The sequence below is a fragment of the Oncorhynchus gorbuscha genome, linkage group LG13 (assembly GCF_021184085.1).
Source record: "Oncorhynchus gorbuscha isolate QuinsamMale2020 ecotype Even-year linkage group LG13, OgorEven_v1.0, whole genome shotgun sequence".
Lineage (NCBI taxonomy): Eukaryota > Metazoa > Chordata > Actinopteri > Salmoniformes > Salmonidae > Oncorhynchus > Oncorhynchus gorbuscha.
This window is the reverse complement of record NC_060185.1, coordinates 75,402,202-75,420,154: the sequence shown is the minus strand read 5'-3', so window position 1 is coordinate 75,420,154 and position 17,953 is coordinate 75,402,202. Positions and strand designations below refer to the sequence as shown.

General features: G+C 43.3%; 1 protein-coding gene across 4 annotated transcripts in view; it reads left to right on the top strand.

Moving 5' to 3' along the window:
* The window catches only part of LOC123993523 (follistatin-related protein 5-like), a 234,127-nt gene that overhangs the window by 81,429 nt on the left and 134,745 nt on the right, over positions 1 to 17,953 (top strand). For all 4 annotated transcript variants that reach the window (XM_046295752.1, XM_046295753.1, XM_046295754.1 and 1 more), the window contains exon 4: positions 519 to 770. In XM_046295752.1, coding sequence (XP_046151708.1) covers positions 519 to 770 — 252 coding nt within the window. The remainder of the gene's footprint in view (positions 1 to 518; positions 771 to 17,953) is intronic.

Genomic DNA, 17,953 nt, shown 5'->3' with positions numbered 1-17,953 from the left:
TACTTTATGTGCAATGTTTTTACCCTATTCAGACGTGGTGGAATGGTGCCCAGATGATCGTGGCAATATACAACCCCAAAACAACATCATTAGAGCTCCAGCAGATAAATGATGCTTACAGGGTGAATGTTCCCAGTTCAGTATATTGTTTCAGTGAACATCATTATTGGGATTGTTTTTCCAGCATTGGTGGCCATGTTCTTTTCCCCCTTGAGGGCGATTCCAAAGGGCAATGGAACTGGTAGATAGTAGATCCAAGAGAGAGCAACTTGCCATTACAGAGCCAATACATTTGATACGGTTCAGAGGTTATTGATAGTTACTATAAGTGAACTCCAAAAGCTTTTAAAACTCTGATTATCATCCTCGTACTCTTCCAGTTTCTGATTTGAAGGTTTCTGAGCTCTTGTAAAACCTAGAGCTACTTTAGGCCTTTTAAAGTCTAACTGTCATACTATTACTCGTCTATTGTTATTTTTTCTGGTATGAACATGTCTTTACTTTGGTTTTCCTTGCAGGGTTTGTGGGCCATAACAATGGTTTCCAGAGTCCTTGTGAGCACAAGTACTGTGGCCTGGGGCGTCACTGTGTGGTCAACCATGAGAGCAGTCAAGGGGAGTGCATCTGTCTGGACCGCTGTAAACCACACTACAAGGAAGTGTGTGGCTCGGACGGCAAGCTGTACCAGAACCACTGTGAGCTCCACCGGGCCTCCTGTCTGGGTGCACAGAGGATAACCATCATGCACAGCGAGGAATGCTTCTACAAAGGTAAGAATTACAACTCATAGCTTCATAATATGACTGTCATGGAACTTTATGCAGAAGCAAAGTACAGATGTAGGATCTTAATTTGACCTATATTGTCACAGCAAAATAATCCTACAACAACAAGATTTTAAGGTTTGTTAGCTGGCCGAAAGTAGGCTACATAAAAAGTGCATTAGGGTTAATAAAACCGTATGTTAGTGTGGGTTTTCAGTGAATTCATGTAAACATTCTCAGCAACAAAAGAGTGATCAAAATCAGATGCTACACTTGTAGTTGCAGGATATGAGTTTTATCTTCTTTATGCTCTAGATTAGAGCTTTGGAGAAGCCCCCAGAGATCCTGCCTCATTGCAGTTCTCAGAAATTCCTGTCTTGCACAGAATGTTTGTTTGTTGTTAGAAGAAAGGATTTTTGTACAGTAACGGAGCCATCTCTCACCTTATGAACCTGATACAACATAATGTAGCTACTTCTTGTATCTCTATTAGTTTCTCAGTTGATGCAAAGCATTGCTTGTTTATATAATGTGTAGGTGGTAATACTGTACACACCAATGCTCAGATTTCCCTAGAGACTTTAAGATGCTCTGGAACATTGATTGTGCAAAGACACCATGTACTTTCCGTACATGGTAAGGAGTTGGCTTATCGCTTTTAGAGCGCTTTTTCACCTTTTTCCTGAAGTGTGCACTTGTTCACTACTTCCCACAACTCTGAAAACATTTTCACCACAGGAGGTTGGTGGCGCCTTTATGTGGGAGGAAGGGCTCATGGTAATGGCTGGAGAAGATTGAGTGGAATGGTATCAAATACATCAAACACATGGTTTCCATGTGTATGATGCCATTCCATTTGCTCCATTCCAGCCATTATTATGAGCTGGCCTCCCCTCAGCAGCCTCCACTGTTTTCCACCATATTTCTTTTACCAGGCATTTCCTTTCAGAATGAGTGAAGGGAAGTAAACAAGGTCGCGCTTTGGAAAGAAAGAGAGATCACTGGGACACACCAGGGGCATGAGAAAGGTCAAAGCTATGTCATATACTAATATTCATGAGAGAAACATTAGATTGCCTTTCATTTTGCAGGATACACAATTACATGGTTTCTGTGCAAGTGAACTGCTGCAAGCCAATTGTCACACTATAATAATCTTCTGTAACAGTATTGCTTCCGTCCCTACACTCTCCCCCTTTTTTCCAAATGGTATTTCTCACATGCTTCGTAGACAAAAGGTGTAGACTAACAGTGAAATGCTTAGTTACGGGTCCTTTTCCAACAATGCAGAGAGAAAGATAAGATAGAAATAAATTCTAACTTGTCACCTGGTGTCATAACATAATATAATCATAATATGTCAAAACAGCTGACATAACTTGTCATAACACTGTCATGACCCATATATTTACACCTGTTGTGGCATAAATTGTGTTATTTTATGGCTGGTTATAACAACTACATAAGAGTGTCATATGAGTCAGATAGGCCTATCACGTACATGCTCTTACATCGGTCATCAGTCAAAAAGAGGGTGCCTTGTTGTGCTCTTGAAATCTGTCCCTGCATTAATTCCAGTCATCAGCAACAGAGCATTAGGGTAGGTGCATGTCTGACATCCATGTGCGCGCAATTACATCATTGTGTGCACAATTACAATGATAATTCAATATGGTCAAGAAAGATAAATATGTGTAACATAAAAAATATTGTTGTAGGCTATGGTGTAATTTAATGTTTTGCCTCGTGTGGTAGATTTTGTGGGTTTTGACACTCTTGTGTCGGTGTCATAACCTGAAAAATATGGGTTGTTTATGAATTCGAAGGACCAATAAAAAGGGATCGAAAAAACAGGTGCTGGATTTTAGGTCATTATTAACCACCACAGGGTGGTTCAGAACACAAGGAAGCAGTAGTTCCAGTTCAAGGATTTAATGAAGATCCACACACACACATACAACACCACTCTCTCTAATACTAATTGTTATTATTTAGCTGCATGCACAATAACATCAGAAAATCAATTTATTCTGAGGAGGTAAAATAAGCAGGAGAGAAAAACAGGTTGATCATCAGAATAGAAGCTACAGACTGCCTGGGGCCTTGCCTGGTAGGCTATAACCCTAAGGCTGCCTATTCCTATAGGAAAACCAAAGAAAGTTGGGGTCTTGGAAAGGAGATGAGCTGGCCGTTTTTACAGCCGCCCCCAAATGTGTTGTACATATTTTCTTCAACAGACAAGCCAGCTAAGTGTCAATAGCTTCTTGAGGAAAGGCAGGCAGCTTGATGAGTCGAGCAACAGGCCTGACATAGGTTCTGTCCTTGACTTGGATCTCTGCTGTCCTCACTTTCCCATCTGCTCCAGGGATAACTGACGTGACAGTTCCAGTCTCTCCCAGCATCCTCCAAAGTGTTGTGCACTTGGTGGGTTGAAGGCAAAGTGAATCTTCTGACTGGCTAACTGTTCCTGGAGCTGTGGGTGGAGAGCCATGAAGGCCTCCTGTAGCTCTCGTTTTCCCCCCTTGAAATTTGTTCCTCGATCGGACAGGGTCTCAAAGGGCTTTCCTCTTCGAGCGATAAAGTGTCTCAACGCCATTAGAAACAAACTGGAATCCATATTCGTCTGTAGATCCACATGTACAGCCTGGGTGGTCATGCACTTAAAGATGATGCCCCATCTCTTTCAATTTCTTCAGCCAATCTTGATGACATACGGTCCAAAGCAATCCAATGTGGGCTTGTGGAGCCGCAGTCGGGCTGGAGGCAAGTCAGCCATCCTAGGCACATCTGGCTGGCCTCGCCACTTCCTGCGTTCAGTGCAGCCAAGCTGAAAACAATGAATGGCTGCTCTCCCTCTCAGAATCCAGAACCTTCAATGTATCTCAGCAAACACCTTCTCTGGGCCCAGGTGCCTCAGCTGCTCATCATATTCCCTGATCAGCAACCTGGTGAGCGGATGACATGGATCCAGAACCACTGGGTGAAGAACGTCAGGGCATAGCTGGTCACACCTGTGAAGGCAACCTCCAACACAAGTCCGTCTGGTGTTGTTGTCATACTCTGGGGCCAGCATCACCAGACGGCTGATCGGAGGGATTGGCTTGCCTGCCTCTAGTAGGGAGAGGTCTTCTGGGAAGCTCTCAGACTGAGCATGTCTGAATACATTGAGTTCTGCTTGCTTGAAATCGTCGTCTGGAGAACTGTTGGCACTACTGGCCGCCCCATGTAGCAACTGCACTGTGGCTTCCACCAGCTCCTGGAAAATGTTGAACTGGGCAACATCCGGGAGAGACGACTTGGTGTCCACTGACAGGAGTCCACAGAAGGTAGGCTGCCACAGCTCCTCTGCTTCATCGAGAGGTACTTGGTCTGGTCTTCTCTGCCAGGATGACTGGGCCTGCCACAGGAATGGTGGACCTTGACTCCAATGGTTATGTTCTGAAAGCTGACAGCATCTTGCTGCGTGTGATATCGTCAGCCGGTTTCCTCTCCGTTTCTCACGTTACACCAGGCCTGGGGTCCATGAGCTCCTGTATGTCTGCGGCTCTTGTGCCTACAAATACTTTGTACCTGCAGGAGTCCGACTGGAGCCAGGTTACGACTGTTGTAGAATCCGACCAGAACGTGACCTCATGGATTTCCAGGGTGAGTTCTTTTCTGATAACCTCGGCCAGCTGGGCACCAGTGAGTGCAGCGCAGAGCTCTAGTCTTGGCATCGACTGTTGTCATTTCGGGACCACTCTTGATCTTGCTGCAAGGAATGCCACTTGGATCTGTCTATTGGTGTTTTCAGTATTTAGGTACACAACGGCAACATACGTACGTTCTGAAGGGTCACTGAAGATATGAACACTTCTTGTGCTGGTTGGGAGATCCATGTCGGGGCTGACATAACATCTTGGTAGTGTAACCTGAGACAGATGTGGAAGTTCATTCTCCCAAATAAGCCAAACTTGGAGGAGATATTCAGGTAGATCTGGGTCATCCCACCCTCTTTTCTTATTCTAGAGTCCACCAGGGGGACCCAAACACACTGGCTCTGTCGGGTGATTAGATGGGGATAGTCTGATTCGATGAGCAGTAATGGCTGCGTCTGATCCAGCAGTTGAAGGGGTGGCCTTCTAGGTGCCAATATATTTTCGGAACTGCTTCGACCGAGTAGGTATGCAGTGCAAGGCCCAACTCTTCAACTGTGAAGGCTCTGTGGATGTCAAAGGACCTTTTTAGTTCAGTAACAAATTCCACAGAAAATGACACAGAATCTCCATGGACGACTCGGATATTGACGCACCGTACAAAGTCCTCAGGATATCCTTGGAGTCCTAGCTGCTCTGCTACTTCGTGTAGAAGTATTGTGCGCTCCAACCCATCATCCAACAGGCCGTACATGTCAAGTGACTTGTTGCCGCTCCGCTAGGTGACTCAACTCATCTTCAGCAGCACCTTGCTGCTGTCAGAAGGTTGATCAACATAGAGGGTCTCGGCAGTGGAGCTCACCAGGCAAATCCTCTCTGTTGACGCCTTTGTGCTGGCGGTCTTCATAGCATTTGTGCTAGCATTGATATAACCTCGAGGCGAATCTCAATATGCTTCTTCTCGCACTTCTTGCACTTTGCGTTGAGAGTACACTGAGCTACTTCTTGTTCACGTGCACACTTCTAACATCTTTCATATGTTTTGATCCAGGATTCTTTCTATTCATTGGAAAGGAGCTGAAAGTTGGTGCATCGATTCATGTAATTCTGCGTGGTGTTGTAGAACAGACAATGCTTCTTTGACTTCTCCCGTGACCTTTCCACCGGAGACTGGTTCTGTGCAGAGACTTCGACTTTGTCCTTTCTCTGCTCACTTCTATGGAGGATGGTGGTGGTCTTGGGGAGGGATTTGTCTTTACACTGATCTCGCGTGAGCTAGGGTAGTCTGTGCTTTGGTCGCTATTGAACTGCGTGCCGTCTACTTGAACTCTCACCTCGTACTCGAACCACTCGAGCCAGGTGAAGGAGGCTTGGAATGGGTGTCTTGATGGGGTTCACACATCTCTTGAAGCTGATGTTGGTGCCATCCATTAACCATGCACTGTGTTGGAGGGCAAGTTGATGGGGCTGGCCATACAGTTCTGTCAGGGACTCCATGGAGGCACTGTATGGTACCTGCTGTTGTTGTAGGAGTCGACAATTAGCCTCTTCCAACTTCAGGTGGTCCACCAATATCTGAAACTTGAAGTACTCTGTTGCATCTCCAGGCAGCACATTGTTGAGGGCCACCTTCAGCCTTGAAAACTCTTGTGGGTTTTGAAGTTGGGGATGTTGGTCCACAGTAGACGCGCTCCCGGCTGGGTGTAGAAGGTGTGCAGTAGCGGACAGGTGAGTGCGGACGATGATCAGGTGAGTAGGCCCGGCGGCGACGGTCAAGCGAGTAGTCGCAGTGGCGATGGTCAGGTGAGGGGTGATGACAACGGTCAGGTGAGTAGTCACATCGGCGACAGTCAGATGTAGGCTGACCACAGCGGTTAGGTGAGGGCTGAGGTTGGTGATCCTGTGAAGTCAGCCCTCTAGGTGCCGCTGTAGGGCTACGAGTTCTGCACTGAAAAGTCAACCGGTCTCACTGGTGTGATGGCTCATGACGTCGAGGGGTTGACTGAGTTGATGATGACGGTGAGGATGACTGGTCTGAGAAGGAGAGCCCTCTGATCCCAAGGTTTTCAATGAGCTGCTTTATCTTATCACTCTGCCTTTGTGACTGCAGTTTATCATCTCTGGTTGTCACCAGCTGTGCACGCTCACGCTGACTTTGATGATGACTGTAGTCACCTCTAGTCGAGGTGTGCCTACTCTGGGGGGGCCGGTGAGTTGGCCATTGATGAAGGTGAGGCTCCATCCTCACTGGGTAGTGACTTGAACTGTTGGAGACCCATTGAAGCTGATGAATTTAGCTCTTCCGATAGCTCCAGTATCTCCTGTGTCAACTTCTCAGTTTCCTCTCCAATCAGTTTCAGGCACGTTACAACTGTTCTGGAAGAAGAATGGGTTTCTCTCTCGTCTTGTAAAGAAGGGTAGCTGCTGCTGGTCTTGTTGTGAGAGTAATTCATTCCACTCACAGTGCCCTCTGCTTTGTGGTCCCTCGTTGGAGTGGTGTGTTGTGTGTGGTCTGCCTTTACTCGTAGCTTACCTCATAGTCAACCAGACGATGTGGGGGGCAAGTCTGACGGTGGGGACGAAAATAACATGGCTATATACAGAGAGTACTAGTACTGAGTTGATGTGCAGGGGTATGAGATAATTGAGGTAGATCCAATATGTACATATACAGTGCCTTCGGAAAGTTTTCACACCCCTTGACTTTTTACACATTTTGTTATGTTGCAGCCGTATTCTAAAATGTATTCAATAAATAAAAACAAAAACAGCAACAACAACAACAAATTGAAAACCCCCCCAACTTATTTACATAAGTATTCAGACCCTTTGCTCTGAGACTTGAGCTTAGGTGCATCTTGTTTCCATTGATCGTTCTTGAGATGTTTCTACAACTTGATTGGAGTCTACCTGTGGTCCATTAAATTAATTGGGCCACAGTGCATTCGGAAAGTATTCAGACCCTTAACTTTTTCCACATTTTGTTACGTTACAGCCTTATTATAAAGTTTATATATATTTTTTTCCCCCTCATCAAGCTAAACACAGTACCCCATAATAATAAAGTTTGCAAAAAAACTACTACAAAAAACTTAAATACCACAATTCAGACTATTTACGCTGTACTTTGTTGAAGCAGCTTTGGCAGTGATCACAGCCTCAGGTCTTCTTGGGTATGAGGCTATAAGCTTGTATTCGGGGAGTTTCTACCATTCTTCTCTACAGATCCTCTCAAGCTCTGTCAGGTTGGATGGGGATAAACAGCTATTTTCAGGTCTCTCCAGAGATCCAACACTCTACTCAGCAAACTGGATGAGGTCTATCACAGTGTCATCAGTTTTGTCACCAAAGCCCCATTTACTACCCACCACTGAATCAAATCAAATCAAAGTTTATTTGTCACGGGCGCCGAATACAACAGGTATAGAACTTACAGTGAAATGCTTACTTACAGGCTCTAACCAACAATGCAACAAAAGGTACTAGGTGAACAATAGGTATGTAAAGAAATAAAAACAACAGTAAAAAGACTGTGAAAAATAACAGTAGTGAGGCTATATACAGTAGCGAGGCTATAACAGTATCGAGGCTACATGCAGGCACCAGTTAGTCGGACTGATTGATGTAGTATGTACATGTAGATATGGTTAAAGTGACTATGCATATATGATGAACAGAGAGTAACAGTAGCTTAAAACAGGGGTTGGCGGGTGGTGGGTGGCGGCACACTACAGATAGCCCAATTAGCCAATGTGCGGGGGCACTGGTTGGTTGGGCTAGTTGAGGTAGTATATACATGAATGTAGAGTTAAAGTGACTAAGCATATATGATAAACAAGAGAGTAGCAGCAGTGTAAAAGAGGGGTTGGGGGGGGTTACACAATGCAAATAGTCTGGGTAGCCATTTGACCTGTTCAGGAGTCGTATGAATTGGGGGTAAAAACTGTTGAGAAGCCTTTTTGTCCTAGACTTGGCACTCCGGTACCGCTTGCCATGCGGTAATAGAGAGAACAGTCTATGACTGGGGTAGCTGGGGTATTTGATCATTTTTAGGGCCTTCCTCTGACACCGCCTGGTGTAGAGGTCCTGGATGGCAGGCAGGTTAGCCTCAGTGATGTACTGTACTGCGACCTTTATGCTCTGGTTGGTTGGCCCTCGCTACATATTCGTTGCCAAACCCATTGGCTCCAGATCATCTATAAGTCTTTGCTAGGTAAAGCCCCACCTTATCTCAGCTCACTGGTCACCATAGCAACACCCACCCGTAGCACGCGCTCCAGCAGGTATATTTCACTGGTCATCCCCAAAGCCAACACTCCCTTTGGCCACCTTTTCTTCCAGTTCTCTGCTGCCAATGACTGGAATGAATTGCAAAAATCACTGAAGCTAGAGACATATCTCCCTCTCTATCTTTAAGCATCAGCTGTCAGAGCAACTTACTGATCACTGTACCTGTACACAGCCAATCTCTAAATAGCACACTCAACTACCTCATCCCCATATTGTTATTTATCTTTTTTCTATTTTGCACCCCGGTAGCCAAATTTCGAGCCTCTTAGCAAAAGGTCTAAATACTTATGTAAATAAGGTATTTCTGTTTTTATTTTTTATAAATCAGAAAAAAAGTAAAAATAACAGTTTTGTGTGTAGATTTATGAATAATTTAATACCTTTTAGAATAAGTCTGTAACTTAGCAATATGTGGAAAAAGTCAAGGGGCCTGAATACTTTCAGAAGGCATTGTAGATAGGGGTAAAGTTACGAGGCAACAGGATAGATAATAGACAGTAGCAGCAGCGTATGTGGTAAGTGTGAAAGTGTGTGTGGCGTCAGTATGCATGTTATGTGTGTGTGGGCATATGTTTGGGTGTCAGTGTGAGGGTACAGTCCAGTGTGTGTGTGTATAGAGTCAGTTTGACATCCTTCTTCTCCACAGCAAACGCAGCAGCTGGGCAGAGCCCAACTGAGTGATCCGGGTCACCAACATCAATGTAACAGTGTTGCATCCTTCCCTCTTTTTGCCTCAACCTGGGCTCGAACCAGGGACCTTCTGAACACATCGACAACTGCCTCCCACAAAGCATCTTTATCTATCGCTTCACAAAAGCCTCAGCCAATGCATAGCAAGGGAAACAACTACTTCAAGGTCTTCGAGCTAGTGATGTCACCAATTGAAATGCTTCTAGCGTGCACCACTAACTAGCTAGCCAATTTACACCGGTTACTCTACATGATAAGCTATACAGGGCCAGCAGGGTAGCTTAGTGGTTCAAATCCCCAAGGTACAAATCTGTCGTTCTACCCCTGAACAGGCAGTTAACCCACTCTTCATAGGCCATCATTGAAAATAATAATTTTTTCTTAACTGACTTGACTAGTTAAATAAAAAACAAATACAGGAAAATATTAATACAGTCAATGTCAAATTCATGTTTACACTTTAACATTTTTTGAATTGAAAGAATTATATAATCAAAGATGGGACATATTTGTATATTTTGCAGAACAAACTACCGCATCATAGAAACCTTCCATAATTTCTTATCACTTCCCTTAGATGAGGCAGTTCAGTAGGGCCCTTTCTGCATGTATACACAAAGGGCTCCAATCAGACAGGCCTTTCATCCCAATCAGACAAAGACATTTGGATCAATGATATCTGTCCCTTGTTGTCTGATGCTCTAATCAGCTTCTCTCATGTGTCCTGTCTGGTCAACCCTCCATCTCAGCCATCTGCAAATCCAGCCTCCATCAACAACCATCCACAAGTGGGATTGTGATATTTGACCAACGTAGGCTAAATCAATACAAGATCAACACGAGCCAAAGGAAAAAGGCTCTCGGACAGGAAATTGTTTCTTTTTTCATTCTTCTCTTTTAGCTGCTCTTTGTCCATGGCCAGACAGTTTTTTACGGTGACTGATTTGTAATCCATTTCTTATTGAATGAGAGCAGCAGAGGCACCGCTCCTAGACCTGTTGGTCCAGTTAAAGCACTCCCCTTTAAAAAATATTCATAGTCCCTTGAAAACGTTGTTTTTCTCTCTAAAAATACTTTACAGCAGTATTGCAGAAGTATTGCAGGAGTATTACAGCAGTTGTTACTGTACTTCTCACCACTTCCTGCTGTTCCATTACTCTGTTCCCTGTCAGGGCAAAGCTAATGTTTCCAACATTTGTCTTCCACATTATTGCCCGCCTCGGTCTTGGTGGCAAATGGCTGCAGAGGATTTGTTCAATAAACCGGATACTATTGTCACAGTGTAAATGGTGGGAAATAGATAATATCAAATGATTGGGGTTTATTAGTGGTCAAATGAAATGTGTCTAAATGGTATATTATAAAACATGTAATTCATTCATTCATTTTTCCCAGCCCATGCAGACGCTGTTTTCAATTTACCTTGTGTTATTGGGCATAAATACTTTCATTAGGCATAAATATTTTCATAAGTGTAATCGTGATTTTCAATCATTTTAGTATCACACTAATATTTTTAGTCTTTGGTCTTGTCAATGTAAATATAGACAAATTCTGGTTCTGCCATTTTTATAAAATAAAATCTTAATACCTGATCACTGTATGGACCAAACAAATCTAACATGACCCCTACTATCTTTTACACCACTGGAAATGAAATGAACCAACTTTACTTCCTTCCAATTAAATCAAGCTATCAGTGACTGACAGACATGGACCATAGACCCAGTGGAGCCACCCTGTATAATGTCACACTGATGTCACACTTATGTTATAGTAAGACAAGAAACAGACATCCAGGCCTGTACAGGCCTCTCGAAAATACTTTAGTTAAGTTGCAAATGCCAGATTAGGTTGATAGACGGACAATTAGCACCTGGGGTTTGATTTTAGGCATGCCTAGCAGCATTGATTGTTTTCAAATGACACCCTAGAGAAGAACCCCCCCCCCCACCCGCTAGGCTCTTTTGAGTTGGCCTCAGCTTAATGAGTACATGTGGAAATGGACAGCCTCTATCTGCACAGCGCACCCTCTCTCGCTCTTATCTACTAGGAAGAACAGGATAAAAAATGACAGCCGTGCTTTGACTGAAGGTTTCTCATTAGGCCTTTGGATAACGTATGACCCCCGTCTACTCCCTCGTGCTGCTCTGCAACCGAGTAGGGATTGGATCTGATTGAAAATTAAGTGGCGCACAAAAGCTTGTCCAATCCATGGGGGAAGTTTGGTGGATGGAAGCAGGGAAATCTCAGCAGCAGACAATTGACACAACCGTAGACAATTAACAATGAGGCCCTGGCATACCAATCGAGTGCTCTCTCTGCTTCAGTCACATCCATTTATCAGTGGGATGACATTTTTAGTTTGTGTTGTTATTTTTATGTGACAGCCAATGACGTCACTCATCCGGAGCAAGAGTTCAATCATAGAACCAGTATTATTGCATTAATGTGTGGCTATTTGGATGTTGAGTAGTGATATAGCATATCAAATCAAACTTTATTTGTCACATGCCCCGAATGTGTAGACCTTACCGTGAAATGCTTACTTACAAGCTCTTAACCAACAGTGCAGTTCAAGAAGAGTTAAGAAAATATTTACCAAATAAACTAAAGTAAAAAATAGAAAAGATCTATGTGATTTCATTGTGCCGACAAAGACAGGTTTAAGATTACCCTAGGACTTACCTTAAAATTAAGGTAAGATATGCTTAATTACAATAGCCTAAGGAGTATTTGGTTATGTACGTTTTGATATGTGACTAGCGACTGGAGTCAAATCAAACACGCATTGCAGAAACGTGCCACTGTAGAGAAAGTCCAATGTTTTTTGTGAGACGAAGATGCACTCCTTCATTAAAACCAAAATAAGTTGTTTGGAATGTGCAACATCTTCAGCATCTCACCTTTATAGTGCATGTTTTCATCCTGAATGTGCCACAGTGTTATTGAGTATTTCCTTTTATAGGATTTTACCTCCAGGGAAATGAACAGTGAGTTAGTACGCGTGGTCCTCTCTGCATGTATTTACATTCAAGAAATTACATTTCACGTTGACTGCTGTATATGTATGTAGAGGAAGCAATTAAGGTTTTAGTGTTTCATCCAAAGTTATAGTATATGTTGTTGCAAAACAGAAATAGTTTCTGGCAAAATGTTAACCTGAAAAAAAACGCCAGTCAACTGTCAATGTTACCTGTTGCTAGGTTTGTGGTGATATGGACGGAATTCTCCATGGATATGAAGTGTCTAAAAAATGTACATGTTTTTCTATATCTCTCAACACATATTGCATAGTTAACATAATGCAAGTCGTTTATCATACATAGTCAAAAATGTTTTATCATAGTAAGTCATCTTGATTACTTAGTCTTTGTTTGAATATCCATATGTTCCATTCTGCAACCAAGTGCCGTGACTTAACTTTTAACATTAAATCTGATGACAGTTATTTATCTAATTACCTAAATATGTTTAATTGTCACCCGATTAAATTAATCATGTAACAATTAACTCATTAGGATCTGGGGCACCGTGAGAGCGGTTCTGTAAATCTTCTGAATTAATCTCTAAAAGTCTTTACCTAGCACATCTATAAACAGTCAATTTATTAATCATAACCTCGTATCATATCATCATTCTGAACAGTTGTAATCTCCTTGCATCTGCAAAAAACTGAGCCTTACTTATGATTCAGTACTACACAAATTGGTTTAATTATTTATTAACTCGCTAACTAAATGGTAAAACAGGATAAACATACACACTAAATACATTAAAAACAGGTCAAAGACACTTAAGGTTGGTACATTTAGAAACTACTCTCACCTTGGCTCCCGAGTGATGCAGTGGTCTAAGTCACTGCATTGCAATGCAAGAGTCCCTTGTTTGAATCCAAGCTGTATCACATCTTACTGTGTTTGGGAGTCAGCTACTTGTCCATGCCTCCCCAGCTTCTCCTTCACCCAAATCCAGATAGCAGATGTTCTGAAAGAGCTGCAAAACCTGGACCTGTACAAATCAGCTGGGCTAGACAATCTGGACCCTCTCGTTCTAAAATGATCTGCCGCCATTGTTGCAAACTCTACTACCAGTTGAACCTCTCTTTCGTATCGTCCGAGATCCCTAAAAGATTGGAAAGCTGCCGCGGTCATCCCCCTTTTCACAGGGGGTGACACTCTAGACTCAAACTGTTATAGACCTATATCCATCCTGCCCTGCCTTTCTAAAGTCTTCGAAAGCCTAGTTAATTAACAGATCACTGACCATTTCAAATCCCACCGTACCTTCTCCGCTGTGCAATCCAGTTTTCAAGCTGGTCACTGGTGCACCTCAGCCACGCTCAAGGTACATCATAACCGCCATCGATAAAAGACAGTACTGTGCAGCTGTCTTCATCGACAATGGCCAAGGCTTTCGATTCTGTCAATCACCGTATTCTTATCGGCAGACTCAACCGCCTTGGTTTCTCAAAAGACTGCCTCTCCTGGTTCACTAACTACTTCTCAGACAGAGTTCTGTGTGTCAAATCGGAGGGCCTGTTGTCCGGACCTCTGGCAGTCTCTATGGGGGTACCACAGGGTTCAATTCTCGGGCCGACTCTTTTCTCTGTATATTTCAACGATGCCGCTCTTGCTGCGGGTGATTCCCTGATCCACCTCTATGCAGACGAAACCATTCTGTAAACATCTGGCTCTTCTTTGGAACCTGTGTTAACTAACCTCCAAACAAGCTTCAATGCAAAAACAACACCCTTTCCGTGGCCTCCAACTGCTCTTAAACGCTAGTAAAACCAAATGCATGCTTTTCAACCATTCATTGCCCGCGGGCCTGCCCGCCCGACTAGCATCACTACTCTGGACAGTTCTGACTTAGAATATGTTGACAACTACAAATACCTAGGTGTCTAGCTAGACTGTAAACTCTCCTTCCAGACTCTTATTAAACATCTCCAATCCAAAATGAAATCTAGAAACGGATTCCTATTTTGCAACAAAGCATCCTTCACTCATGCTGCCAAACATATCCTCGTAAAACTGAGTATCCTACCGATCCTCGACTTTGGCGATGTCATTTACAAAATAGCTTCCAACACCCTACTCAGCAAACTGGATGCAGACTATCACAGTGCCATCCGTCTTGTCACCAAAGCACCTTTACCACCCACCACTGTGACCCGTGTGCTCTAGTCGGCTGGCCCTCGCTACATTTCTGTCGCCAGACCCACTGGCTCCAGGTCATCTATAAGTCTATTCTAGGTAAAGCTCTGCCTTATCTCAGCTCACTAGTCACGATAACAACACCTCCTTTGGCCGCCTTTCCTTCCATTTCCCTCACTAACTTTAAACATCAGCTATCTGAGCAGCTAACCGATCGCTGCAGCTGTACATAGCCCATTTGTAAATAGCCCGCCCAATCTACCCACCTCATCCCCATATTGTTTTTATTTACTTTTCTGCTCTTTTGCACACCTGTATTTCTACTTGCACCATCTGCTCATCTATCACTCCAGAGTTAATTTGCTAAATTTTAATTAATTCGCTACTCTGGCTTATTTATTGCCTTACCTCCTCACGCCATTTGTACCCACTGTATATAGACGTTGTTTTTTTCTATTGTGTTATTGACTGTACGCTTGTTTATTCCATGTTTATCTCTGTGTTGTTTTTTGTGTCGCACTGCTTTGCTTTGTCTTGGCCAGGTCGCAGTTGTAAATGAGAACTTGTTCTCAACTAGCTCACCTGGTTAAATAAAGGTGAAATTAAAAATAAATAAATAAATAGGGTGGTGCACAATTGGCTCAGCGTTGTCTGGGGTAAGCCGTCATTGTAAATAAGAATTTGTTTGTAAGTGACTTGTTTAGTTAAATAAAGGTTAAACATACAAAAATACAAAATAAATATGAGCCCCTGAGTGGTGCAGTGGTCTCAGTGCTAAAAGCATCACTACAGACCCTGGTTTGATTCCAAGCTGTATCACAACCAGCTGTGTTTGGGATTCCCATAGGGCGGCACACAGTTGTCTGGTTTACGGTTTGGCTTAGGTAGGTTGTAAATAGTACTATACTTTGCACGAACTGCCGCCACTTGGAGTAAGAAATCATAAATGTATTTACGTGCAATTCCTTGGTTCGCCGTGTATCTCTCGGAACCGGGCGACTTTGGAAACGAGGTTGGCACCCTTTAGGGCTCTGATTGTCCAAAATGGTTCTGATGAGTATTCTGCTGTTGTCCTTTTCTCTTAATTTATTATCAGAGAATATGTGGAAAACATTTTTTGTTGTCAACCACAACCTGCAGTATCCCGTTGGCCTTCACAGTGTGCCTGGCATCAAAACTCTTCCCTGTGGAGGATTCCCTGGTGGCCTGCTGTACTTCAGAAAAACATGCACATGAAGCCATCATGGCTTCTTTTCCCTGGAAACCTTCTCCCTTAATGAGGTGTCTGTGCCTTTCAATCCCAGTGAGACAACACAGTGGGATTTGCCTGTTTATGTACCGTAAGAACTCAGAAGCTTTACCTTTTTTAATGACTAAGCTTGGCACTGATGCAGCGACCTCCCCATGAGGCCCTGGGTGTGTCCCCTCCTGTACACCCGCATTGTCACCGGCAGCCACCAAAGAAAGGCTCCTCATTATATACTGACCTGTTTTCAAGGGCTCCGGGTGCAAATTGAACCCCTGGGTCGGTCCTCAAGACGGTTCTGATGCATCTTACCTATTTGTACAGCGGTTGCTCCACTAAAAGCTCCACTAAAAGTTTTGCAATTTGCTGCGGAACTTAGAGGTAATTTGTCATTCAGTACAGTACCCTGCGTCACTTAATTTCTCCAGACCAGCGCAAGGGGGAGTTAAAGCACTGATTGTGCTTTTGGGCCCCAAGGCGCTACTGTGTCTTTGTACTACTGTAGCCTACTCCTGACCAGTCACATTGTATAGTGCCTTAGTGGTGCGTGCGGTGGTCTAAGACACTGTATCGCAGTGCAAGCTGTGTTGCTACAGATGCTGGTTCAATACCTGTGCTAGAGATAACTGTAGGTTTTTGGTATCTCTCCCTCTTAAAACAGAAGTAAATCATTCAAATTAACAAAATGGCTTTATTTACAAATTAGTAACAATGTCTCACCCATTTTCAAGAACAGCCTTTTTCTCACTCATTTTGCGTTATTTGAAAAGTAAATCATCTCAAAAATATATATATTTTTTTAAACAAAGCGCTTATTATTATTCATTTAGAATCATGTAAAAGCCCCTGGGATATTCTCACAGATATATTCTTAACCCTGTAATTAACAGGACAATATATATTGGTCAAATTGGTCATGGCTCCCTAGTGGTGCACAATGGGATTGCCTTGCAGTTCTCCAGCTGTATCCACTCAAATATTGGTGGGCGCGCGAGGTTCAAGGCACGAGGGCAGGGGGCATGGGATGGGCCGCAGAGCTGTGCACAGAAGATGGACCTATCCCATGGAGAAGGGAGGAGGAGGAAGGGGGAAGGGGGAGGTGCTACCAGTGTGCCACACTAGGTAGCACAGAGCAACACTTTAAGGGGCATTGCACTAATAAGGGGCGGCAGGTAACCTTGTGGTTAGAATGTTGGGTCAGTAACCGAAAGGTTGCTGGATTGAATCGCCGAGCTGATAAGTTACAAATCTGTCGTTCTGCCCCTGAGCAAGACTGTTCCCCGGTAGGCCGTCATTGTAAATAATAATTTGTTCTTAAAACTTCTTATGGCTGCAGGGGCAGTAATGAGTAGCTTGGGTGAAATGTGCCCAGAGTAAACGGCCTGCTCCTCAGTCCCAGTTGCTAATATATGCATATTATTATTAGTATTGGATAGAAAACACTCGGAAGTTTCTAAAACTGTTTGAAATATGTCTGTGAGTATAACAGAACTAATATGGCAGGCAAAAACCTGAGAAGAAATGAGTGAGAAATCTGAGGTTGGTCGATTTTCAACCCAGGCCCTATTGAATTCACATTGGGATATAGATGAAGTTGCACTTACTAGGGCTTCCACTAGATGTCACCATCTTTAGAAACTTGAATGAGGCTTGTACTGTGTTGTGGGGCTGAATAAGAGATGAATGAGTCAGGTTACTGGCAGAGAGCCATTTCCTGGTCACGCGCATTTCACATGATATCGACCTGCGTTCCATGGCTTTTCTAGACACAAAGGAATTCTCCTGTTGGAACTTTATTGAAGATTCATGATAACAACACCCTAAAGATTGATTTTATACTTAGTTTGAAATGTTTCTTTGACCTGTAATATAACTTTTTTTCCGAAGTTATGCTGGACCTGCACGGGCGTTTGGATATGTATACCTAACGCCCTAACAAAAGTACATAAATAATGGACATTATCGAACAAATCAAGCATTTATTGTGGAACTAGGATTCCTGGGAGTGAATTCTGATGAATATCATCAAAGGTAAGGGAATATTTATAATGTGATTTCTGATTTCTGTTGACTCCAACATGGCGGACAATTTTATTTATTTTCTGAGCGCCGTCTCAGATTATTGGATGGTTTGCTTTTTCCGTAAAGTTTTTTTAAAATCTGACACAG